This window comes from Lynx rufus, unplaced genomic scaffold (assembly GCF_022079265.1).
Source record: "Lynx rufus isolate CCGP_SWC_20201006 ecotype Redwood Valley unplaced genomic scaffold, mLynRuf1.p SCAF_3, whole genome shotgun sequence".
NCBI lineage: Eukaryota > Metazoa > Chordata > Mammalia > Carnivora > Felidae > Lynx > Lynx rufus.
Window position 1 is genome coordinate 130680437 of NW_025814845.1, and position 27035 is coordinate 130707471.

The 27035-nt window shown below is 39.7% G+C and overlaps 1 protein-coding gene across 10 annotated transcripts in view; it reads left to right on the forward strand.

Annotated features, from left to right (window-relative positions):
* GUCY1A1 (guanylate cyclase 1 soluble subunit alpha 1) overlaps positions 1–26657 on the forward strand; it is a 62776-nt gene extending 36119 nt beyond the window's left edge. For 8 of the 10 annotated variants that reach the window (XM_047090681.1, XM_047090683.1, XM_047090682.1 and 5 more), the window contains 6 exons: positions 1847–1905; positions 3213–3922; positions 5558–6043; positions 10480–10623; positions 14826–14980; positions 25763–26657. In XM_047090681.1, coding sequence (XP_046946637.1) covers positions 1847–1905; positions 3213–3922; positions 5558–6043; positions 10480–10623; positions 14826–14980; positions 25763–25964 — 1756 coding nt within the window. In that variant the 3' untranslated portion in view covers positions 25965–26657. Of the gene's footprint in view, positions 1–1846; positions 1906–3212; positions 3923–5557; positions 6044–10479; positions 10624–10871; positions 11118–14825; positions 14982–25762 lie in introns of those variants that run through there. The other 2 variants (XR_006964248.1, XM_047090690.1) reach the window with 2 other exon arrangements.
* The last annotated feature ends 378 nt before the right edge of the window (positions 26658–27035 follow it).

A 27035-nucleotide genomic window follows, 5' to 3' on the forward strand; every position in this document is an offset into this window, starting at 1 on the left:
ATCTTGTGTGATTTGAAAAGCAAAGAATAAATATATTAAAGAATAAACTGTCTCTAAATGAAAGACTGGAGCTCCCTGTACCCCACCTTTTAAGTAAATGAATTTTAGTACAGTCATTGTGATATCTCTCTCAGTTGGTTTCACAGAGAGCTTTTGCTTTGTTTCTTTCCCTGGGATCTTTTGACCACATCATCATATCTGTGCATGGCTGGTGTGTGTGTGTGTGTGTGTGTGTGTGTGTGTGTGTACAAGCACACACACATTTGCTGGTACATATGCAAGCTTACTCCTTTTTTTTTTGTTAAGTTAAAGATAGTGAACTTATTTTTAATTGCGTTATGTGCTATTTGAACTAAGTTTTGCTCACATCGCATATCATGGATGCTGGGAATTGGCAGAATTAGAGTCCCCTGAGCAGAAATGCTCTCATTCTTTAGGAAAAAAAAAAGAAAAAACAGAAATTGCTTAAATGATAAAAATAAGCAAATCTGAAGAGTGATTAATATAAAATAATATATAACAAGAGGTTATAAAATTATGTGAACTACATAGAAAATTACATAGTGACCCTCAACCAGTTTAGATAAGAAAGTGTTTCTCCATAACATTTTAATGTTTTTTTTTTTTCAACGTTTTTTATTTATTTTTTTTGGGACAGAGAGAGACAGAGCATGAATGGGGGAGGGGCAGAGAGAGAGGGAGACACAGAATCGGAAACAGGCTCCAGGCTCCGAGCCCTCAGCCCAGAGCCCGACGCGGGGCTCGAACTCACGGACCTTGAGATCGTGACCTGGCTGAAGTCGGACGCTTAACCGACTGCGCCACCCAGGCGCCCCTCTCTATAACATTTTAAACAGTTAAAAGCAATGTACCTTTGTGTGATAAAGTAATGGACTGAGCAGTTTTCCTTCTTGAAAATATATCCTTTGGAAACTTTTCTGCATGTTTTGTGTTTTATTGGAATCTGTCTACTATTTAGATTTTTGCCTGTCTGTAAACTTGGCTTATCTAATGGCAAATTGAAGTACAAATAGAACTTTGGGTGTCTTTTAAAATTTGTTAGTAGTTTGGCCAACTTGGTCAGAAATCAGTCACTATCAGAAATCACAAAAAAACAATTAGGCAAACATAAATCAATAAGTTATCCAGTTGAAATTGCCAAAACTTTTTGTCATTCAAAATGTATGCTATGACACTGGGTGTTGTATGGAAACCAATTTGTCAATAAATTTCATATATATAAAAAAAAATTAAAAAAAAATGTATGCTATGATATTATCAACCTCTATGTGATAAAACTGAATGCAGTAATTGAATGAAGAATAGATTTCTTTAGTTACTAATTTTTATATGTGGATAGTTAAGTGTAATAATGCCTGAGAGTTAAATGTATAGAACCTTAAACTCAGAAGCAAGACATGCTACGTATTTGCTTTGGAAAAAAGATGGTGATACTTAAAAAGTGAAATCCATCAGTATGTAATTTTTTCTTTTTGGTTGTGTTATCAGACGACCCCTTGGCTGATTTATTACCATCCCCTACGTGGCCACTTCATACTTCTGGTTGGTTCCCTGCCAGTGTAAACACCCACAGTATTAGCCTAGGTAAAGTTAAGTTAAAAGGTAAATATGCTTCAGAAGATGATGAAACACTTCAAATCAGGTATAGTTTGGGGTTTTCCAACATTGTTTGGGTTGGCTCCTTTCCTGTAAATTCAACAGTCACAATTCACCTCTGCAGAAAAGGTAGTTTAAATTATTTCCCATCGTCATGTTTGTATGTTATAATCTGAAGTTGTAACATCCAATTTTCAGTTTATAATTTAAGATGTTGACATATTTTCAGGAAATCTTTGGAAAGAGAAGACTTTGAAAAAATAATTACAGACCAAGCAATTGCAGCAGGTAATAGAATTGTTTAAGTATATGTAATGAAGGAGTAATTATACATACAGAACTAATATTTTACCTATAAATTAATATTTTCTATTAGTAGAAAATATTTACCTGTAGAACTAATATTTTCACCTGAAAGGTGATTTCCAGTATGAAGTGTTCAATATTATGTATTGTGTTAACTTAAAGAATAATTGTGTATTTTTGTTTGACCTAAAACGTTTCCTCTTCTTTATGTGTGTCTGTTGAGAAGGAGATAAGGCTGCATGGGAAGCTGACTCATAGACATTTACATGCTTTGGCCTTGAACTTAAACTAAGTATTCCTCATTTGTACATGAGAAATTTTACTCAACAAACTAAAATAAAGAATTTTGTTTAAAGGTTGGAAACAATCGTGGGAAAAAGGATTAACAGAGTTCTCGTATTAACGAGTTTGAGGAAAACAAGTAGACGAGTAACTGTGTCATACTGGCCTTTTCAAAATTGGAGTGCATGGAGTAACGGGTTAAATCTTTCTGAAGGTACAAGGTATTAAGAATTGAAGGATGATGATGGTGATGGCAAACATCCTGAGCCCTTCCTGGGAGCCAGGCAGTATTCTAAACACAGTCCCAACACATCACAACGGTGCTGTGAAAGGGCATTATTGTCTTTGCAGCTACAGAGGAGAAAAAAAAAAAAATGACACACAGAATTTAAAAAATAAGAGATTGCGGAAGGAGAAGTTACAGGAAGTAAATATATTCCAAACACATATTCTTCCAGGTAACACTAAACAACAAGAATGCTGTTTTGCTAAAAAAGAAAACAAAACAAAACAAAAACAATTACTTTCTGTCACATCTAGAGAAAAACGACAAATTGAGTTTCATGAGCAGTGATTTTAAATTCCTCTCTGATGTTCCTACTTCTGGGGGCCCTCCAGGTGGGACAGTACCCCCTTCATCAAGACATACTGTTTTTGCCATTAACAGAAAGGTGGGAGAGCTTTTTCTGAAATGAACTTGATTCTGTAAATTCTAGGTGTTCTTTTGTAAGAACCGTCTCTTAAGGGAGATTTAAAATTATGTGTTAGACTTAACTGATCATTCTTGTATAATTAACTGAGTGGGAAGTTTTTATTTGGAGCTACCAGGATTTTAGAAACTAATCCATGTAGATAATTTGAATATAGGTGGTTAATTTTGGTTGGAACTCTTGTTACCAGACTTAAAGGGAACTAAATCATCAAACAATGTTAAAAACAGTAGTAATGGTACAGCTCTTCCAAGAGGATCTGTTTGATATGGCAAAAAATGTATTATTTACTTTCAGGAGTTCCAGCAGAAATCATCAAAGAATCTCTGGGCGAAGAGCTTTTTAAAATATGTTATGAGGAAGATGAACACATCTTAGGTGTGGTTGGAGGAACCCTCAAAGATTTTTTAAATAGCTTCAGCACCCTTCTGAAACAGAGCAGCCACTGCCAAGAGGCAGAAAAGAGAGGCAGGTTCGAGGACGCTTCCATTCTATGCCTGGATAAAGATCACAATTTCTTAAATGTTTACTATTTTTTCCCTAAAAGAATCACGTCTCTGATTCTTCCTGGCATCATTAAGGCAGCTGCTCACATTTTGTACGAAACCGAAGTGGATGTGTCACTGATGCCTCCCTGCTTCCGTACTGAAGGCAGCGAGTTCGTTAATCAGCCCTATTTGTTATACTCGCTTCACGTCAAAAGCACCAAGCCATCCCTGTCCCCGGGCAAGCCCCAGTCCTCGCTGGTGATTCCTGCTTCCCTCTTCTGCAAGACCTTTCCTTTTCATTTCATGTTCGACAAAGACATGACAATTCTGCAGTTTGGCAATGGCATTAGAAGGCTGATGAACAGGAGAGACTTTCAAGGAAAGCCTAATTTTGAAGAGTACTTTGAAATTCTGACTCCAAAAATCAAGCAAACGTTCAGTGGAATCCTGACCATGTTGAACATGCAGTTTGTGGTCCGAGTGAGGAGGTGGGACAACTCTGTGAAGAAATCTTCCAGGGTAAGGAGAACGGAATAGTGTTTTGAATATGAAATAAGTCACTTCTTGTTTAAGGACTAGAATCAAAAAGGTAAAAACATATGCATCACTTCAAATGTGTTGATAAAACATTTATGTTTAAGGCAAGTCTGACATAATTTTAAGGCTGAGATCAATTTAAAGCAAAATCCTTTTTGCAATCATTGGCTTGCTTACTTGATTTATTACTTCACAAACATTTATTGAATGCAGTGTACCTTTTAAAATCCTTTCAGAGTATTTTATAAACCAAACTAGATAAATATGTATTTAAACATATGTTTTCAGTTATCACCAAATAGCTGACAGTTTGGGGTAATAGGAAGCATTATTCTACAACAAACACACAAAACCTACTTGTTTCTAATTGGAGGTGACTAAATGGGTTTTTTAATCAATATTTAATAGACATGGAGAGGGGCGCCTGGGTGGCTCAGTCGGTTAAGCGTCCGACTTCGGCTCAGGTCACGATCTCGCGGTGTGTGAGTTCGAGCCCCGCGTCGGGCTCTGTGCTGACTGCTCAGAGCCTGGAGCCTGTTTCAGATTCTGTGTGTCCCTCTCTCTCTGACCCTCCCCCGTTAGTGCTCTGTCTCTCTCTGTCTCAAAAATAAATAAACGTTAAAAAAAAAATTAAAAAAAAATAGACATGGAGGATCACTAACTTTTTTAATTGTTAGAGGAATGTTGGGAGGGTTGTTCTGATGGTAGAGAACTTTGGTAAGCATTTAGTCTAAGGAAAGAGTTTGCAAAATCATAGTTGAGGGTACGTAAGTAAAGCCAACAGTCAGGCTTATGATGGATATCACTTTGAAACATGCACAATTCCAGGAGTTGTGCATTTTTTTTCCCAAAGTGAAAACAGTTTTACTACTTTTTATCATAAAAAATAATGCCGGTAGATGTTCAAAATAGGTAATACTTAAAGACGTTCATTGCAGCAAAAAAATCAAAGACGTTAATTATATACATTTTCGGGATAGATCAAAACAAAATCCTACTTGCCACTTCCTTTTTCTCGCTAAACAATATTTGGGGCATTCTTCCATGTCAGGAGGTATTGGTCTATTTCACTTTCACAATGGCCACATAGAATCCCATTGTATGGTTATCCTCTACTTTATTTAGCCAGTCCTATCGGAGGACATTTGTGTTGATTTGGACTCTTTGCTGCAGTGAACACACATATACATATTTGTTCACCCTCATAAAGTAAATCTGGTGTCCCAGGATGATCACCTAAAGCCTCAGCTCTCTCAAGGCTTCCTTGGTACAATCCTTCACGCAATCTGCTACTATCAAAGGAATATAATAGCAAAAGCATCAGCATTCCCCCTAGTGAGAACGCCTTGAGGCAAGAATTTTTTGCACTGCTTATTGGAAATCATGATCTCTGTGTAGAGTTTCTCCAGTCTATCTGTTCTTCAAATGTCTGCATGCATTTTAGGACGCACAGTAAATGAGAAGTATAGAAAGCATATTGTTCCTTCTCTGCAAGTGGTAGCAATCAAGTTTAAATGCAAAGGGAGTGTCGCTGTATCTAATGCCTTTCCTTTTGTCTCAGAAAGGTGTTGAAAACTTGGATAAACTATGAGAGTTGGCTTTGCCTTTGCTTCACAGGTGATGGACCTCAAAGGCCAGATGATCTACATTGTTGAATCCAGTGCAGTCTTGTTCTTGGGCTCACCCTGTGTGGACCGATTAGAAGATTTTACGGGACGAGGGCTCTACCTCTCAGACATCCCGATTCACAATGCACTGAGGGATGTGGTGCTGATAGGGGAGCAGGCCAGGGCACAGGACGGCCTGAAGAAGAGGCTGGGCAAGCTGAAGGCCACCCTTGAGCAGGCCCACCAAGCCCTGGAAGAGGAGAAGAAGAAGACCGTGGATCTCCTGTGCTCCATATTTCCCTGCGAGGTTGCACAGCAGCTGTGGCAAGGGCAAGTCGTGCAAGCCAAGAAGTTCAGTGATGTCACCATGCTCTTCTCAGACATCGTTGGGTTCACCGCCATCTGCTCCCAGTGCTCTCCGCTGCAGGTTATCACCATGCTCAATGCACTCTACACTCGCTTTGACCGGCAGTGCGGAGAGCTGGATGTCTACAAGGTAGGGGTGGAGGAGCGCTAGGCCCGTTTTACAGGCAAAAGTCACTGAAAAAAAAGCTCTGCAACCAGGTCTCGAGTTACAAGGCAGACAAAGGGCTTTCTCTGCAGGGCTACACAAGCCGCACCCTGGGAGCCGGCATTGTGCATTAATCATGTGGGTGTTCTCCAGCCAGAAATAGCTCTGAATCTGCTCAGAAACAGAGATCATTATTCCACGAAAGGACTGACACATTGTCTTCTCAGATAAGAGGCACAGAATGTAGGGGTGATTGACTGAGTGGAGGATGGGGTATAGGACCCCTGAGCAGGTACAGTTTAAGAATCAGTGAACCTGGGGCGCCTGGGTGGCTCGGTCGGTTAAGCGTCCGACTTCGACTCAGGTCATGATCTCGCGGTCCGTGAGTTCGAGCCCCGCGTCGGGCTCTGTGCTGACCGCTCAGAGCCTGAAGCCTGTTTCAGATTCTGTGTCTCCCTCTCTCTGACCCTCCCCCATTCATGCTTTGTCTCTGTCTCAAAAATAAATAAACGTTAAAAAAAAAATAAAAAAAAAAAAGAATCAGTGAACCTGGTACTAGACTGTGGCAACTGAGTTATTAGGCGAGAGATGATTCTTAAATATGACTTGTATGGGGAAGATTTATCGTTTGTAAAAATAAAAGTATAGAAGAAACATGAATATTATATGATCTTTAAATAGATTAACTCACCCCGCTTCGGACTCTATCCTAACGGCACGGAGCCTGCTTGGGATTCTCTCTCTCCCTCTCTCCCTACCCTTCCCCCACTGTGCATGCTTCCCCCCCCCAACCTTTTTCTTTCTCAAAATAAATACACAAACTTAAAGAAATAAATAGATTAACTAAATACAGAGTTAACATGATAGTTTGCATGGCTGATTAGGAGCGGAAAAAAAACCCTACTTAAGGCATTATTGAAGAGACCAAGGGCAGAGATGTCTCTGAAGTAGAGAGTCTGTCTTCAAATCTTGTTCTCTACTTGCCTTGTAAGCTGAGAAAGTCAAGTAGCCTTTCCCATTTCTAACACAGAGAAAGTGATATCCGCCTACAGAGTTTATACGCATGAATAACATACATTATGTCCCATTATCTTCATGAAGAAGACTGTTCTAAAGATTATGGAAAATAACATCGGTTATCCACGATGCAGCAGGAGTTCTTGAGTGCTTACCACGCATCACTCTAGGCACAGGGAGGCACAGTAATTATCCCTAATGTGTAATAAACTTTAAAAAAAAATTTTTTTAACGTTTATTTGTTTTTGAGACAGAGACAGAGCATGAACAGGGGAGGGGCAGAGAGAGAGGGAGACACAGAATCCGAAGCAGGCTCCAGGCTCTGAGCTGTCAGCACAGAGCCCAACGCGGGGCTCGAACTCACGGACCGTGAGATCATGACCTGAGCCGAAGTCAGACGCTTAACCGACCAAGCCACCCAGGCGCCCCAAAAGTTTTTAAAATGTAACTGTATTAGCAATAAGAGAACTAATAAAGTGATTTGGGGTTCCGTGTTTTTAGAATTAAAACATATTTTTACTAATTTAAAGTATTTTGCATTATTTTAGCTATTGGCATTAAGAATCTTCCTTCCCGTTTGTGTGGCTTGACTCACCTTTTAGTTTCCCGCGTAACAACCTGGCATTTCAGAACTTTGCCCGACAAGAAATAAATACAGTTATTGAGGAGAAAACAAATACCATTTGTGGAAATACATAAGCTTCTGCTTTGTTCCAATCTAGATGGCGAGAAGTAAAGCCTTCCTTTTTAAAATATCTAGCAGGAAATTCCAGACTGAACCATGATTCCCTTGGGAAAAAAAAGAGATCCATGTATAATTACAGATAAAATAATTGGCTTCAGTTAGGTTAAGCTTGACGGCCTCTTGTGGAATTGACTGTATTTGTTTGTAGACAGTTTCTATCTTGATATTGTCTCCTCTCGAAACTGTGAGAAGAAATTCTTGGTCTCCTTTGCAACTGCTGTGATTGCTTGCAGGAGTAGCAGCCCTTTTCTACAGATTTCGAATTGTTGAAACTGAAACACTGTGGTTATTCCACCTTTTCTACAAATTTCGAACTGGTGAAACTGAAACACTGTGGTTATTCCAATCAAGTTTTCAGGATCTGTGCTCCTTGCTCCAAGGATAGTAGCCACAGAGTTCCCTGGTTAATCCAACCACAACCCAAGCTAGATAGGGAACCATCTGCTCTGCCCTTATTTCCACCTTCTCTTCACTTCTGATTTTGCATGAAAATATCTGAAGGCAGCGGTGAAGACATCAGGAAGGGTCTTAACCATGAGATAAATGTAAGATACACAGAATGTATCATCACACGCTCACCTGTGCGTGTGATGGCTTCCAAGGAATAGTTGAACTTTTCTTTTCCAGGACCTGTTTGTTTCAGGACTTTATTTAATTTCATTTGCTTATTGTCCTTCAGCCTTTTGTCCATTTTTCAGTTGATTCAGTATTCATTTATTGGTTGTTTTAGCAAATATTTCCTGCCATCCAGCATTGGCCAGCATGAGTAAGAATATCTCATATGTGGAAGGAAAGGAGGGTGGGACTGACCGATGCCCGATCTCTATGACCTGGTGAATGCCCGAACCCAAACACACGTGGACAAGGTGCTATAATAGCATAGAGAGTAGGCATCGAACACCAAGGAGTGAGGGCACCGCTTCATCTGGTTAGTGACACGTACTGAGCACCGGAGATATGTTAGACATTATTTTAGGCACTTCTCATGTATTCACTGAGGAAAATCTTATAAGAGGCACTACTGCCTGGTTCATTCATTAGCAGATATCTGGGTGCTGGTAATTCAGGAGTTAATAAAACGGACAAACTCAGAGAGCTAATATTCTACGGGGGAAAGACAGACAATAAACAAATGAGTATATTTTATAGTATTCCAATTGGTGTAATATTCTGGATAAAGTTAAAGGAGGAGAAGTACAGAAGCTAAGGGGTGATTGCTACTTTATAGAAGGCAGTTGGGACAGGCATTTCTCAGATGGTGATGGTTTAGCAGGCACTGAAGGAAATGAGGGACATGCCAAGTGAGTATCTGCAGGCAAAGGAATAGCAAGCAGGAATATGTTTGGTATGTTTGAGGGCTAACATGAGGCCAATGGCACTGAGACAAAGTGAGCAAGGGAGAGGATTAGGAAATAAAGTCAGAGCTTCGCAGAAAAGTTAGTTATACATAGAGCCATTTTACATGGTGAGGGGGAAAAAAGTGAGTTGATGGATGTATTGACTCAGCAGCAAGTCTGGAAGTAGAACTTTGGAGGTGTTATAACAGTTTCAACATTTATTCTGAGGAGATGGAGAATCACTGAAGATTAGTCTCCCTTTTTTTTTTTTCTCTCATCTCCATCCCTCCATATTGGAGGGTTTGGAGAAGAGGAATGATATGATCTGATAAGCTATCATAAATATTTAGAGGAGAAAATGCAATGATTAAAATTGGGTGAGGGGCGCCTGGGTGGCGCAGTCTGTTAAGCGTCCGACTTCAGCCAGGTCACGATCTTGCGGTCCGTGAGTTCGAGCCCCTCGTCGGGTTCTGGGCTGATGGCTCAGAGCCTGGAGCCTGGTTCCGATTCTGTGTCTCCCTCTCTCTCTGCCCCTCCCCCGTTCATGCTCTGTCTCTCTCTGTCCCAAAAATAAATAAAAACGTTGGAAAAAAAATTTTTTTTAATTGGGTGGATTGTTTGTAGATTTAAATTAACCGGTAGCTTTGTCATCAGCATCACAGACATAAAAATCACTTCTTACAACAACAGCGATGACAATGCTAATACTCGGAATTTATCAAACGGCTTAATTTTCAGTAGCCTTCCAAGCACCGTTATTTGACATCTTTCTCGGTTTCTGTACTTTGTGATTAATATTCATGTAGACACTTAGAGTTGCTATGAGAACCTCCAAATCCTTTAGAAGAGCTAAAATGTCTCAGTTTTATGTGGCACATTCTTACTAAATTCATATGACACTGATTGAGTGGTGACTGTTCAAAATACTTCAGGCTAAAAGGATATAAAGTCAGCAAGTGATTCCAATGATCTTTATCTCTGTTATAACCCAAAATAGCATTTACATAGCATCACTTGCCTCTAAAGAGCCATTTTACATGGTGAGGGGGAAAAAAGTGAGTTGATGGATGTATTGACTCAGCAGCAAGTCTGGAAGTAGAAGCCACCTCCTAACGTTGGGCTCGCAGGACCCCACTGCCCTTCGGAGCAGTGCCTGATATAAGGCATCTAAACTTTATGAATTTCCCGAAAGGGAAAGCCATTGCTGAGTGTATCCGATTTACTCTGATTTCCTATAGGACCCAAACGCTGAGATTTTCTGCTCTCTGATGTGCACTCTAACTCTTTCTGAACTCGTAATATGGAATATCTGTCCTCTGTAGGTGGAGACCATTGGCGATGCATATTGTGTGGCTGGGGGATTACACAAAGAAAGTGATACCCATGCTGTTCAGATAGCACTGATGGCCCTGAAGATGATGGAGCTGTCTGATGAAGTTATGTCTCCCCACGGAGAACCTATCAAGGTAAGGCAGATAGATATTGTCCGGGAAGTGTCAACAGAGAGTGAATGCTTTTTAGTTACCCAAAGAATAGTGCATCCCTCAGGGTTGACGGAGAGCAAAATCTCTAACTTGTGGAAGCGAGAAGGAATGTACTCGGGGGTATCGAGTGGCTTACAGAACTATCGAGAGAGCTAAAGAAGCCATCTATACATTCAACCTTCACAAAATGGCTCCCAAAGCGGCACTTTAGAAACCATTGTTTTTCCCAGGATCAAGAACCTGGCTCCAGCACCATACCTCCACAGCCACAGTCAGGAAACTGCTGTGTTCAGAAAGCTGCTGCCTCCATTATTGGCTGCAGAACAAAACTGCACTTACTATAATTTGAATCAGTAACGTGGAAATTCTGCATCACGACCCTCACAGAATGAATGACGTCCACAGAATAAAGACGTCCACAGTTGTGCTTGCACTTGGAGGCCGTCGCAGCAGAAATTCTGGCTTCCAGACCTCTTGTGAGTGTATCAGATTCACCAAACCTCAGTGCGCCTAGAAAATGCAAGGGCGTTGGGAAAGTGTAATTTTTGGTTTTCCAGTCCCTGCAGGGGAGGCCGTTACACTACAACGAAAATCGACCGCTAATCCACCAATATTTTCCAAAGCCCGTGACACTCTGAAATGTCTAAATTATCTCAGAATAATGTCTTACTGCAGATGAGAACCTAAAATTACCATGCTAGGCATTGGTTTAATAGAACACAAGAAGATTACCTTTATTTGTCCTACTTACATTGAATCTGCCACTTAATTTTTATTGGACGGTCCTTAACTGATGACCTTCAGAAATGGGCCTTTGAAATCGTACAGAATCCTATCTGGCATGCTATAAGATATAGAGAAAAGAAAGAAAAATGCAAAATACAAAAACATAGTCTTGGTGCTCTTCGTAATAGAAGCCATATGTCTGAGCCCAGCCCTTTTCTCCTCCTTGCCCTGCCACCCCATGGATTAGAATCAGAGTGAAAGAATAGGAAATATTTCCTTTTTTCCCCTCAAGCTCTGTGTGTTTCTCCAACATGCCATGTGTATAAATCCTCTATCGCTGTTGATTTCCTTACTGACACCCCTCAACTCTGGCTTAGAAAACTGCAGGTGGAGTGTTGATAGAAGCCAGAGCGCTGAATGTGGCAGGGAAAGTTAGTGAGTGCAAAGTGAACATGGAAACAGACTCCTGTTAACCCCCTTCCTGTTCCCAGATGTCCATGATGGGACGTGGGCTGCATCAAAAGTGGTCCCCAAATGGAAGATGCCCCCAACAGGTTTCCAGTCAGGGCTTGATATGCATCTTAAATTTGGGATCATTTACTTGTGAATTTGAAATGAATTTGTGAATTTGCTTGTGAATTTGAAAAGTTCCCTGATAAGAAAGCTGTGGAGTTAAGAGGGAAATTCAGAACTGGAGAAGGGGAGAGAGGGAGGGAGAGCAGCATGGGAGGAACGGGGTATTTATCCAAAGGATACAAAAATGCTGATTCGAAGGGGCACATGAACCCCAATGTTTATAGCAGCACTTTTAACAATAGCCAAATTATGGAAGGAGCCCAAGTGTCCATTGACTGACGAATGGATAAAGAAGATGTGGTTTATATACACAACGGAATATTATTCAGCCATCAAAAGAATGAAACCTTGCCATTTGCAACAATGTGGATGGAACTAGAGGGTATTATGCTAAGCGAAACAAGTCAGTCAGAGAAAGATAAATAGCATATGATTTCACTCATATGTGGAATTTAAGAAACAAAGCAGATGAACATAGGGGAAGGGAAGGAAAAATAAGATAAAAACAGAAGGAGGCAAACCATAAGAGACTCTCGAATACAGAGAACAAACTGAGGGTTCCTAGAGGGGTGTTGGTTGGGGGTATGGGCTAAATGGGTGATGGGCATTAAGAAGGGCACTTATTGGAATGAGCAGTGGGTGTTATAAGTAAGTGATGAATCACTACATTCTGCTCTTAAAATCATTACTACACTATATGTTAATTGGCTTGGATTTAAATAAAATCTGTGAAAAAAAATTTTTAAAGAAGAAACTAGAATAATTAAGTACACAGAGAGAAACTGGTTTAACCAGAAGAGTGCCCAAAAAGAGCAGAAACTTCTTGATTGAAGTATGCTAAAATTGTTCATATTGATCAGTTGGTAGATGTGTAAAACCATATTGTCCATAAAGAAGAAAATGCTAGAGGTAACATGTCTAAGTTTTGCTGATTAAAATGAGACTGACAAAGAAGGGACTGTAAAACTAATTCAGTCCTCTATTTTATGGATAAGGAAATAATAAGAGGAAGATAAAGAGACTTACAGAAAGTCAGACCATCAGTTATTAGCAAAGTTTGGTTGAGAATGCAGATCTCCTGATTTATAATTTGGTGCTTTGTTTGAAAATTTTGCAGAATTCATATTTGACACCTTCTGAACAAATGATTCTAGAACGTTGTTAGCAAATACCAAAAATTTGTTGCAAAACTAGGCAAAACTGGAGTCTCCTTGAATAACATCTAAATTGTTGAGTACTTGGCCTTTGTTTAAAATTCATATATAATGTCACTTTTTTTTAAATGGTCAACTAAACATAGGACTTGAAAATAATGAACACGGTGTCTGATTGTGATATAAAACATCCCCACTTGAACTTGCTGAGTTGTAGCAGCAATTTAAGAATTTGCGCATCCTCTAAGATCATCAAGAATTCAGATCTTCTGGAAGATGCAAGTTTAAGATACTGTTTTAATTGTTCTCCAAATCACTGGTAACCTTCCGAATTCCTAAACTTTTATGCCAACATTTCCCGGACTGCACCTCATATCTAGATATGGCACAACTCTGGTTTTCTGTGCGTCCGGGTGTGTTTAACAACAGTGTTGATATAGTCACTGTGATGCGGGCCTAAGCGGTCCCCGTTCTGCTTCCTCTGTCATTTTCTATGAAAACATCACAGTGCCTTTCTTCTTTCCTGTTAGTCATTTGAACAGTAGGGTAGTGTTTGTCTTAAAGTTCTTTTTATTCTTTCTTTTCTAAGAGCTGGCTTCTCTTGCCCTTCTCTGACAGCGCATTGGGAAACAACACCTGGGGTCCAGGAATTATGTCTGTCTCACCTGATGGACAGAACAGGTTCACGTAAACTGCCCATAGACCCTTTGTCTTGTCACTCTGGTGACTGTGATGGGTATGTGTGGAAATGTGTTTCAGACATTGAAGGCAGGTGCAAGATGCCTTGTTTAGACGTAGGTGCTTAATGGAGAAGAGTTGAGAAGTGTGATTGATTTTGCACTAGTAATGTTTTTTTTTTATTTTTTTAAACGTTATTTTTGAGAGAGAGAAAGAGACACGGGGAGAGAGAGAGAGAGAGAGAGGGAAAAGGAGAGTGGGGGAGGGGCAGAGAGAAGCTCCAAAGCAGGCTCCACACTGTGAGCGCAGAGCCTGATGTGGGGCTCAAACTCAAGAACCTTGAGATCATGACCTGAACCGAAATCAAGAGTTGGCCGCTTAACTGGCTGAGCCACCCAGGCACCCCCCCGTACTAGTAATTGGATGCGAAAAGAAGGAAGTTGGCAGGAGGTGTTGCCGAGGGAGGAATGGTGTAGCGACAGCAAAAGGCAAAATCATTCAAACAGCGTTTGGGGCACCTGGGTGGCTCAGTCAATGGAGTTGAGTGTCTGACTCTTGATTTTGGCTCAGGTCGTGATCTCATGGGTTTATGAGATCGAGCCCCATGTCAGGCTCTGTACTGACAGCAAGGAGCCTGCTTGGGATTCTTTCTCTCCCTCTCTCTCTCTCTCTCTGCCCCTACCCTGAGTGCTCATGTGTTTTCTCTCAAGATAAATAAACATTAAAAAATAAATAAATAGGGGTGCCTGGGTGGCGCAGTCGGTTGAGCGTCCGACTTCAGCCAGGTCACGATCTCGCGGTCCGTGAGTTCGAGCCCCGCGTCAGGCTCTGGGCTGATGGCTCAGAGCCTGGAGACTGTTTCGATTCTGTGTCTCCCTCTCTCTCTGCCCCTCCCCCGTTCATGCTCTGTCTCTCTCTGTCCCAAAAAAAAATAAACGTTGAAAAAAAAAATTTTTAAAAAAATAAATAAATAAACAGCAGTTGTACAATACCGACTAGCAGGAAACGTTTTGCCGACGGTGAGGACCCCGTGTTACTTTTTGCCTTCAGATGCGGATTGGACTACATTCTGGGTCAGTTTTTGCTGGAGTCGTCGGCGTTAAAATGCCTCGTTACTGTCTTTTTGGAAACAACGTCACCTTGGCAAACAAATTTGAGTCCTGCAGCATACCACGGAAAATCAACGTCAGCCCGACAACGTACAGGTACTGTTTGCACTGAATGCCTGAAATCTATTATTTTTATTGATTCAGAGTTGTTGTATCTTTCCCATTGGTTTCCTTCATCCTCCATGACATTTTCTTGCTTAGATAATCTTGCGAGGAAAAGGAAAGCAATGACTTTATCATCCTCACTTTTTCTAAAATTACCCATTAGCATCATGAGAACAACCCTCCTGAGATATTTGTAGCCCAGCTGTAATCCTTGATGCACATCCTGTTTTCCCTCGCTATTCTTTCCGAAGCATGTGTTAATGCTCTCCGTGCTTTGATGGCTAATCTGACCAGTACAGTAGCTAACTGCCAGAGTTAGCATGGTCCCCATAAGTTATAGGGCACGGTCCTCAACATATCCTTAAATTCAGGTGTCAGACAGGGATACGTTTCATCTCATTTTAAGAATCCAATCATAGGGGCGCCTGAGTGACTCAGTCAGTTAAGCGTCCAACTTTGGCTCAGGTCACGATCTCACAGTTCATGAGTTCGAGCCCTGCATCCGGCTCTTTGCTGACAGTTCAGGGCCTGGAGCCTGCTTCAGATTCTGTGTCTCCCTCTCTCTCTGCCCCTCACCTGCTCATACTCTTTCTCTCTCAAAACAAATAAACGTTAAAAAATTTTTGAAAAAAAAAGAATCCGATCATAATGAAAATGCTTGAATAACAAAACACTTTCCAGATATGTGTGGTAGCTGATTTATCAAACTACACCAAGCGAGTTGTCTTTTCTATTCTCAGAGACAAATATTTTATAGCATCTTCTTTATCCTTAAAACTCCACAACCTTTCCTTTCCGGCCCTAATTCTAAGTTGACAACTTCACTTCATATTTCACAGGAAAAGAAAAAAAATGCAGTCAGGTAAGCACTGCACCACCTTCCCGGGCAGATCCCATCAGCCTGGCTATCCCGGTACCCTGGTCTTAGGACTTCATTCCGGTGGCCAGTGACTGTGTACCAGCTGCCCAGCTCCTTTCCAGATGATCCCTCCAGGTTTGCTCTGAGTGCCGCTGCCTCTCATCTTCTCCAAAACTTGCCTTCTGAAAATACCTGCTCTCCCTCTATGATTAAATTCTCGGGTGAAACGATTATTCCCATCAGAATATAGATATATCTTACTATTAAAACTCTTAAAATAGTTGCTTCCTTGTTTCCCAGTGTATCTCAGCTACTCCGCTATATTTCTGCCCCCTTTTCCAACAAAACTCCTTGCGAGAGCTGTCTATGTTCACGTCTACTTTTTTACCTCCCGTTCGCCCTTCTCACTCCGATCAGTGTTTGTCCCTTGCACCCCACTGAAATGGTTCTTATCAAGGCCGTCAGTGTTGCTTGCTAAAATCATGGTCGATTCTCTCCCCTTATGTCCCTCAACATCTGGCAACTGAAGAGCTTGAGAACTCCCTCCTTTAAACATTTTCTTCCTTAGGCTGTGACACCACACTTAACCTGGTTTTCTTAGTACCCCGTGGCTGCACCTTCTCAGTGTCGTGTCGGTACTCTTTCCCTACTGAACCTTCGAATGTTGTAGTGCCCAAAAGCTCTGTCCCTATTCTCTTCTTTGTCTGAACTTTATTGACTCACCTTTTCTCTTCTCTCTAGCCCTTCCCACAATTCTCCACCGAGCTACAGATTCATGTATCATATTTTATATTTCTACTTGGATGACTAGTCGACACACTAAAATTAACATGATAGTCTTAGAACAAGTGATTTCCCACACACTCCAATCTGATGAAATGAATCCACTTCCCACCCCGCTTTATCAATGTCCTTAAAATGGCACCACCGTCGATTGTGTTACCTAGACTATAAACCTCAGAGTGATCGTTGCTTTCTCCCCCTTACAGCTCACCACCTCCGCCTACAATTAAATACCCCGAATACATCTTTTTTTGACTTCCTTCAGTACTACACCCCAAGGCAAGCCTCCTTCATCTGTTCCACCTCAGCCAACCAAGGATCATCCTCACTCTTCGGCTCACTTTCTTGCTCACCTCCTCCCCGCAGTTCATCCTGCACACAGTAGCCAGACTATCTTCCTGAAGTACAAGTCAGATATCATCATTCCTGTGTTAAAAACCCTCTAATGGCTTCCCATGGCAGCCGGAATGAAATTTAAATTTGTTACCACAGACTAAAATGTCCTCTTTGTTCAACATCCTGCCAGCCTGTGTCACTTGATTTTCTTCCATTTTTTCCATCACTCTCTGATACCCGGCCACCCTGGCCTTACTTTTATTCATCAGACTTCCTAAACCCTTTCCTGAATCGAAGATACTGGCTATTCCTCTGCTTCCCACTCCTTTCCTAGATCATCGTATGTATTCTTCTTTCTCATAATTAGACCTAAGTCAAATATCCCCTCTTCAAAGAGACACTCCTGGGGTGCCTCAGTGGCTCAGTCGATTGAGCGTCGGACTCTTGATTTAGGCTCAGGTCGTGATGCCAGGGTCATGAGCCCACGTTGGGCTCCATGCTGAGTGTGGAGTGCTTATGATTCTCTTTCTCTCTGCCCCTCCCCTGCTCACATGCACCCCCCCCCCAAAAACAAAAGACACTCCTTCACTGTTATACTTAGAGGAACAACTTTCACCTCACACACCTCACGTTATCTTATTTTTTTCATCTTCTCAGCTCATATCTGTGTCTGAAATGTTGTTTTCTTTATGTGTTTATTGCCTGCCTCCCCTTGTAGAGTGTCAGCCTCCTGTGGTAGACGTTTTCTCTCCCTAGTTCCCAGATCAATGCCTGGCACACAGTAGTAGGAAAGTAGTGAGTATTTATTGATTGACTGTCCACGCTTTGATACGAAAATGAGTCACTATCCATGAGAATTGGAAAACTTCCTAGGGATTATTGTAATGGTAATAGACCTGTAAGCTTCCCGGGTAAACCAGGAAGGGATGAGAACTCCTGTCTCAGGATTTGACTTTGCTTTCTTTGGAGGATTGGAGAGTAAGAATCCTGTGATCACATGACTAGTTGCTAGTCCAGTCACTGCTGGTGAGTGTTCAATAACGTCATACATGTGCATGTGCACATTGAGGAGTCCGTGTGTGTGTGTCTATCCTTAAAACCAAACCTTTGCATATAGAAAAAGCGATTTTCTGTTTCTTCTGATTGTTTTTTTTTTTTTTTAATTTTTTTTTTTTTCAGCGTTTATTTATTTTTGGGACAGAGAGAGACAGAGCATGAACAGGGGAGGGGCAGAGAGAGAGGGAGACACAGAATCGGAAACAGGCTCCAGGCTCTGAGCCATCAGCCCAGAGCCCGACGCGGGGCTCGAACTCACGGACCGCGAGATCGTGACCTGGCTGAAGTCGGACGCTTAACCGACTGCGCCACCCAGGCGCCCCTCTTCTGATTGTTTTTAAGCAGCATAAAAGAAAATCTTCCTTCGTTTCATATCTCAAAGTCTGGTTGTCTTGAATCTTGATAGGAAACATTGATATCAGCAACTCATTTTACTCCCAAAACGTAATATAGGATCTCTTGTCTTCCAACAGAGGATCATGACATTTTGATATACATATTCGGCAACAGGTTAAGGTCCATAGCTTCAATCCTTAAATTCACCACGTTGGCCATGTTACTAGACTTACTAGATGTGCAAAAACAGGATTTTACACTACAGTGTTACCTTTTATTAATAAAATATCTTGTATTATAATAGTAACCTATGCTTATTTTAGAAAATTTTTTTCTAAAAAATTTATATTATATATATTTGCATATATATGCATATCAGAAAGTTATATTTGCATATCAGAAGTTACATTTGCATATCAGAAAGTTACATATTTGCATATCAGAAAGTTATACGTAAATAAAAATAACTCATAATTTCAGTATCCAGAGACAGTATTCACTTTTTTGTTTTTTTTAAATTATTTCTTAGTATGTGTTTATATGCACATATATAAATGATAATGAAAACTTAATCGATACTGAGCATCAATGCATTTGCTATTTTTATTTCTATCTGTTATAAACAAATATGGTATGTTTTTTTTTCCTTTTTTTTGTTTCAAGTTTTTATTTAAATTCTAGTTAGTGTATAGTGTAATATTAGTTTCAGGAGTAGAATTTAATGACTTATCACTTACCTGTAACACTGTTCATCACAAGTGCCCTCTCCCTTTTTGTTTTTAAGTTTATTTATTTGAGAGAGATAGAGACAGCATGAGTAGGGGAGGGGCAAAGAGAGAGGGAAAGAGAGAGAGAGAATCCCAAGAAGACTCCGCATTGCCAGCATAGAGCCCAATGCCAGGATCAGACTCATGAAACCGCGAGATCATGACCTGAGCTGAAAACGAGAGTCAGATGCTTAACCGACAGCCACCAAGGCACTCCAGAAGTGCCCCCCACCTTAATACCCATCACCCATTTAACCCGTCCCCTGCCCACCTGTCTTCCAGCAGCCCTCAGTTTGTTCTCTATAGTTAAGAGCCGCTTGTGGTTTGCCTCCCTCTCTGTTTTATCTTATTTTTATTTTTCCTTCCCTTCCCCTATGTGTATCTGTTTTTTTTTTCTTAAATTCCACATATGAGTGAAGTCATGTACTATTTGTCTTCCTCTAACTGACTTATTTCATTTAGCATAATACACTCTCGTTCCATCTACTTTGTTGCAAATGGCAAGATTTCATTCTTTTTGATGGCTGAGTAATATTCATATATATACACATATATATATGTGTGTATATATTTGTGTATATGTATGCATATGTGTGTGTATATATATATATATATATATATATATATATATTTATCCATTCATCAGTCCATGGACATTTGGGCTCTTTCTATAATTTGGCTATTGTTGATAGTGCTGCTACAAACATTGGGGTGCATGTGCCACTATTTTTCCTTTTTCAATTTACTTACCTCTCACTCTTATATAGGAAATATTTATGTCTTACGTAAAGGGCAAGTGGCAGTTAAAATGCTTTATGTAGGAAACAAAGAAATATTTAACATGAAATACCTCTAATAGCATTTTAAAATGCTTTCTTTTAAAAATAGTTTATTTTTTTCCAAATGATAGAAAAACTTAAAAAGAGAGTAATTTAAATTTCGATAAAAAGTCCATGCTTTGTGAAATTTAATAAATGGATTATAAAACAGAGACATAATTTCAGTTTCATCAAAGCTGGGGACAAATAGTAGAAGCTATTAGAAGTTGTACAGGGGTGCCTGAGGGGCTCAGTTGGTTGAGTGTCTGACTTTGGCTCACTTGGATTCAAGCCCCATGTTGGGCTCTGTGGTGACAGCTCAGAGCCTGGAGCCTGCTTCATATTCTGTGTTTCCCTCTCTCTCTGCCCTTCCCCTGCTTGTGCTCTGTCTCTCTCTCTTTCAAAAATAAATTAACATTAAAAAAATTAAAAAGAAGTTGTACAAATATAGGGGTGCCTGGGATGCTCAGTCGGTTAAGCCTCCAACTTCAGCTCAGGTCATGATCTCACGGTTTGTGAGTTCGAACCCTGCATTGGGGTTCTGTGCTGACAGCTCTTGGAGCCTGGAGCCTGCTTCGGATTCTGTGTCTCCCTCTCTCTCTGCCCCTTCCCCACTCGTGCACCGTATCTCTCTCTCTCTCTCTCTCTCAAAAATAAATAAACATTAAAAATTTTTTTAAAAAGTTATACAAGTATAAAACCTATTTAGTTCCTTGGGATTATTGGTAATACATTGAATTTTGGGGTGACATTTGTCAAAAAATAAAATAATATCAGATGTAGCTTCCTTGATATATTTATGAAACACTTATACATTTAAGACACAGAATACACACCCACATGCACAAAAAACCCTAACCTCAAATCCTTATCTTTCATTTCCAGTTCTATGTTTTTTGGTTTTTTGTTTTTTTTGTTTTTTTTTTTTTTTATTTTTATTTTTGGGACAGAGAGAGACAGAGCATGAACGGGCGAGGGGCAGAGAGAGAGGGAGACACAGAATCGGAAACAGGCTCCAGGCTCTGAGCCATCAGCCCAGAGCCTGACGTGGGACTCGAACTCACGGACCGCGAGATCGTGACCTGGTTGAAGTCAGACGCTTAACCGACTGCGCCACCCAGGCGCCCCTTTTCATTTCCAGTTCTAATCAGTAATTTAGAATGTTGCTGTGTAATGACCGTTATACATTCCTTTATTCTAAATGTCATGAGGAGTTTATTATTGGGGACAGTTTTCTGCTTTCCTGTTAGCTGTTACTGAAGTGCAGAAAACGGAAGTATTGTCCAAGTTTCAGGTCAGTGGATTAATGAGATAGGTTTATGTGGTGGTGAGGGATCATTAAAGACAAACATGGCAGGTGGGGAATATAAATGGATACTGCCCAGGATAGGCAGGTAGTAGACCTCGGAACTCTTATTTGCAAGAGAGCTGGGAACTGATAGCAGGGAAACAGGACTTGAATTCTATAAGGGGAAAGAACAAAGAGAAGAAAGAGAATGTGGGAGAGATGACAGAAAATAGGATAGTTGATGCAGCATTTTGAGGTAACTGTTATCTGGTCAAGAAGGAGTAAGGAAAACTCCCATGACCTGCCTGAGCCTGTTGCTGCTTTTCATATGCCTTAATTCCATCAAGCTTTCATTTAAATGGTTTTATTTTTTCCACCTGTTTTCCTTAAAAATTCTGATCTTTTCTGAAGGATGATTTAATGAACATTCTAACTCCATAACATTCTAATTGTGTTTATCTGTAAGTTTCTTTAAAAAACATAAAACTTGGGGGCGCCTGGGTGGCTCAGTCAGTTGAGCATCCGACTTCAGCTCAGGTCATGATCTCGCAGTCTGTGAGTTTGAGCCCTGCGTCGGGCTCTATGCTGACAGCTCGGAGCCTGGAGCCTGCTTCAGATTCTGTGTCTCCCTCTCTCTGTGCCCCTCCCCTGCTCATTCTCTGTCCCTCTCTGTCTCAAAAATAAATAAAAACATTAAAAAAAAAATTTTAAATACGTAAAACTTGTATCCAGAAGACACGCCATACAGCCCCAAACACAGAGCTTTCCAGATATCTCATCTTGAGCAAGGCACTTAATAAATTCTAACGATATACTTTAAAGCCACTTCTAAATACTGAATATTTTATATAAATTCAAATACAAAGTTATGATTATAATTACCATATTTAAGGGGTGCCTGGGTGGCTCAGTCGGTTGAGCATCTGACTTCGGCTCAGGTCATGATCTCACTGTTCATGGGTTCAAGCCCCGCATCAGGCTCTGTGCTGACAGCTCAGAGCCTGGTGCCTGCTTTGGATTCTGGGTCTCCCTCTCTCTCTGCCCCTTCCCCACTCCTGCTGTGTCTCTCTCTGTCTCTCAAAGGTGAATAAAGGTGAAAAGAAAAAAAAATTAATTACCACATTTAACAGGAAGTGTTGGGATAATGTGGACAGAAAAAAGAAAGCCCTTAATCACTTACATGTTTTTATTTATCAAACCTTTATAGTTTCGGGCATTTTTATAATTATTTTTTAAATATTTCAAGCATACAAAAAAAAATCAAAGAAAATATGATACCCATGTGGCCAATGCTAATATTTAATAAATGTCAGCATTTTGCCATATTTCTTTTGAATTTCTTTTGCCATATTTCTGTTTTATTAAAAAATTAAAATATTCTAGGCCCCAGCCCCTGCTGTCTGATGTGCTGGACTCTGTGCCCCTTAGGGTTTGCGGGAGTTGCTGAGAACATGTATTTCCTACAGACGGACAGGCTCCCAGAGAGAGAGGCAGGAAGGCACTGAGAAGAGCATGTTCAGCAACTTCTCCCAAACTCACCAATAAGACACGTTGCTTCTAATTACCAGGAAAGAAAGTGGACAGAGAGAGGCCAGGAGGCTAAACTCTCATTTAGGTACCTGCAGGTAGAAAAGCAAAACCAGAGAAAAATTGATTCCCATTCAACCTGCCCCTATCCTTTCACGACTTGCCTTAAATCTGTTATATACTATGTTTTTGAGATTTTTTTTTTGATGAAATGTAAATCTAGTTCATTTATTTAAACTATTCCTAATGCAGTGGTGTGCTGGTAAACCAGCACTGGGGCCGGTGGGGTGGGAGGGTGGGGTGGGGCGGGGTAAAGTGGAGAATCTCTACCTTTTTAGTATTTACCAATTTCTGTGGTGTGCCTACTGCTACCATAGCAAGTTTCAGGCTACAGATAGTTTCATTGGCTCATAAAATTCCTGAATGTTTAACAGTTGGTCCTCATAAGCCAGCATGAGCTAGATCTAGCATGGCACTATCTGTGCATGTGATATAATATGTATTCTAGAGTATGAATAAGCCATGTACAGCTATAACATACCTATAAATGGTATTCCCAGATCATAAGCCATATCCAGTTCAGCTTTGCTGAGCATCCATTAGCTGTCCAAATTGGTCTTGCCGATTTATATTCCGCCAGCGGTATATGAAGGTTTCTATTCCCCAAATGTTACCAGTATGAATGTTGAGTGATAGCTAATCGATGCTTAACCAATCCTGTTTAATCTGTTTATTTGATCTTCACAACTGTCCTAAGAGACCTGTACTATTATTCCTTTTCACAGGCTAGAAAATGGACACCTTTGCTGCTATTCAAACTTAGGTCTACCAGACTTTGAAGCCTATATGTTTAATACTATGGAATTCTGTAACTTTTCATTATATATTACCAAATATTATGCTTTATAAATAATACACACTTAAATATTTCTGGATCATGACTAAAGCATCATTTCATTAATTATTTTTCAGATTGCATATTTATTGATGACTTTCCAAAAATGAGCTAACTGAATACTCACATGTTCTTTTCTGCTGGAAGACTGTCATTTGTGAGACCTAGGTTTCTATTCAGTTTTTTTTCCTTCATTGCATAGAACGATGTCACAGTACCAAATCTAATGCAGCACCATCCTCCAGTTGCATTAGGACATGACATCACAAACTAATGAGTAGGAGGCCATGGTCTGGTTTAGGGCCCAGAACTGACAACATTTTTTCATCCATTGCCTGAATAATAGATTAGAAAGACGCTTATTAAGTTTGCATTTGACAGAAAGCTAGGGAAGCAAGTAGAAAGAGGAGCCAGTAACTTCATCAGTAGGATTGGAATTTAAAATGAATTGAACTCATATGTAGAAGAAACCAAACAAATGAGCACAGGGAAAACAGAGAGAGGGGCTGGGAACCAAGAAACAGACACTTGGGGCACCTGAGTAGCTCAGTTAAGTCTTGATTTGGGCTCAGGACCTGATTTCATAGTTCACGAGATCAAGTCTCTCATCGTGCTCCATGCTGTCAGCAGATTCATGATCTCTCTGTGTCTCTGTCTCTCTCTTTCAAAATAAATAAATAAACTTAAAAAAAAAAAAGATACAGACGCTTCACCATAGAGAACAAACTGATGGTTACCAGAGGGGAGGTGGGCAGGGGGATGGGTGAAATAGATGATGGGGATTAGGGAGGGCACTTGTGATGAGCACCGGGTGCTGTATGGAAGTGTTGAGTCACTATGATGTATACCTGAAACTAATATAACATTGTTTGTAATATAAACTGTATGTTAACTAACTGGAATATAAATGAAAATGTTAAAACAAATTAAAAATAAATAACTAAAATGACTTTACTGTACTGGACAGATAGTAGTAAATAATAAAATTTGGTAGATAGATAGAAAAAGAAATATTTCAAATACCAGATAGTTAAGAAGAGTGTCAATTTGTACAATTAAATCTCCTTTTAGTCCTACTAACCTAGAATTCATATAAATTCTATTGAGATTCAAATGTTATTCTCACATTATTGGCATGTACCTTATATAGAATTTTTCTTCTATAATTTATTGCCCTTGATTGCTTCTCAATAGTATTTACAAAAGGAATGAATTGCTAAAGGGACAATGTTATTTCTCTTTCAACTTAGGAAGCCTTATTCTATAACATTATGTTTCTGCATGGGCTTGGGGTTTTCTTGCTATTATTAGACTTTTGGGTTATTTTGCATTTTCTCCCAGTACTGTGAATTCATGGTTAAATGAGTTATTGATTATATCTTTACAAAAATATTTTATAATTACTTTTCCTAATAAGAGTGAATATATTATTTGGTAGAATTGTTTTAGTTCTTGTGAACTGATTCTTCATTGTTCTTCTGTGAAGATGTTTGTTAACATCATTAAGATCTGTCAATCATACTGAAAATGGCTGCTTTATTAATACAGACAGTCCTCAGCTTTCAATGATGCAACTTAACGAAATTTCAACTTTACCATGGTACAAAACCTACATGCATTTAGCACAAACCATAGTTTGAATTTTGAATTTTGATTTTTTCTCTGGTTTACCAGTATGCCACATGACCCACGTTCGCAAACAGGGGTATAAACAACCCATACACTTACAACCATTCTGCACTCGCACAATCATTGTTTGTCACTTTCAATAAAATATTTGATAAATTACATGAGATAATAAACGCTTATTCTAAAACAGGCTGTGTGTTAGAGAATTTTGCCAAACTGCAGGCTAATGTAAGTGTTCTGAGGACATTAAGGCAGGCGAGGCTAAGCTATGATGTTCTGTATATTATGTGTACTAAATGCATTTTCAACTCATGATATTTTCAGTTCATGATATTTTCAATGTATTAAGATGTAACCCATCATAAGTCAAGGAAGATCTGTATTTTCAGGAATATTCATTTTTAGGTTGTCTTTTCTTGCGTAGACAGTTATATCGGTAATAGATTTTAATATTGATATTTTTATCTTAATCTTTTCAGATTACTCAAAGACTGTCCTGGTTTTGTGTTTACCCCTCGATCAAGGGAGGAACTCCCACCAAACTTCCCCAGTGAAATTCCTGGAATCTGTCATTTTCTGGAAGCTTATCAACAAGGAACAAATTCAAAACCATGGTTCCAAAAGAAAGATGTTGAAGATGGCAATGCCAATTTTTTAGGCAAAGCCTCAGGAATAGATTAGCAAAATGTAAACCCGGGTATTAGGCTTGGGTTTTGACTCCTACGAGCATGTGTGGAATCTCTGAAAGCACTTTAAGATTGCAGATGACTAAGAACAATATTCAAATTTCAGGAGCTAAGTCACCATCTACTTTTTCTTCCATTTAACATGACAAAAATGTATTCACTTCAATACTTCAAGCCTTCAGAGAAAAAAAAAAAGGAAAGAAGCCTCAAAAATGACATTTGGGGGATATTTCTGTTACTATAACAAACACTTATTACCTGTACTCAAAACTCAGCACCTTGTACATATATCCGGTAATTGTAGTGACCTGACTTGCACAAACTGATGGGGTTACCTGCAGTCTGTGCCCTAGTGGAATGGTTGTTAAAGTGTATTTGTGATAGTGTTGCCTTAAAAAAGCTTTCTGAATAGAAATGATAGTCTTTGATACCATAAGCTCTTTGAACCTTTCAAGTCTGCCTTTTCTTACATTTCTTCATTTAACTGTTGGCATAGATAACAAAATAGGTTGAGTGTTTTTTCTGTTGCACTGTTTCTTCTCCATTTTTTAAGAAGATAAGCAATTATGGGTTAGATGCAATATGAATATAAAATAGTTCATCTATAAATATCAAAGACTGTTTTATAAAAATATCTGCCATAACATAATGTGTCATATCAATAAATATCGACTTTTGTTTGACATTATTCTGCACTTTGGTAAAGGCTATTTTCATTCATATTAGCAATTTAATTCCTATTAATTCGTTTTATGTCATAATATCCAGGATACAAGAGGCTTATAGCCAGTATAAAAATGCAGTAATATCATTCTAATTTAATTAGAAGTAACATGGGAGTAATGTAAGGATCAGGGAATATACCATGAAGTACAGACGTAAAACATTTAAACACACACACACACACACACACACACACACACGTAGAGTGATTTGGATCTATTTCAGCAGCCATTCTGCATTGCCATGTTGAGCTCTATAAAGTTCCAGTGAGAAATTTAAGTTCAGAAGTGGGAAATGAGACTTGTTCTTTTTGCTAATAGCTTATTTTTTAAGTATGTGTGTT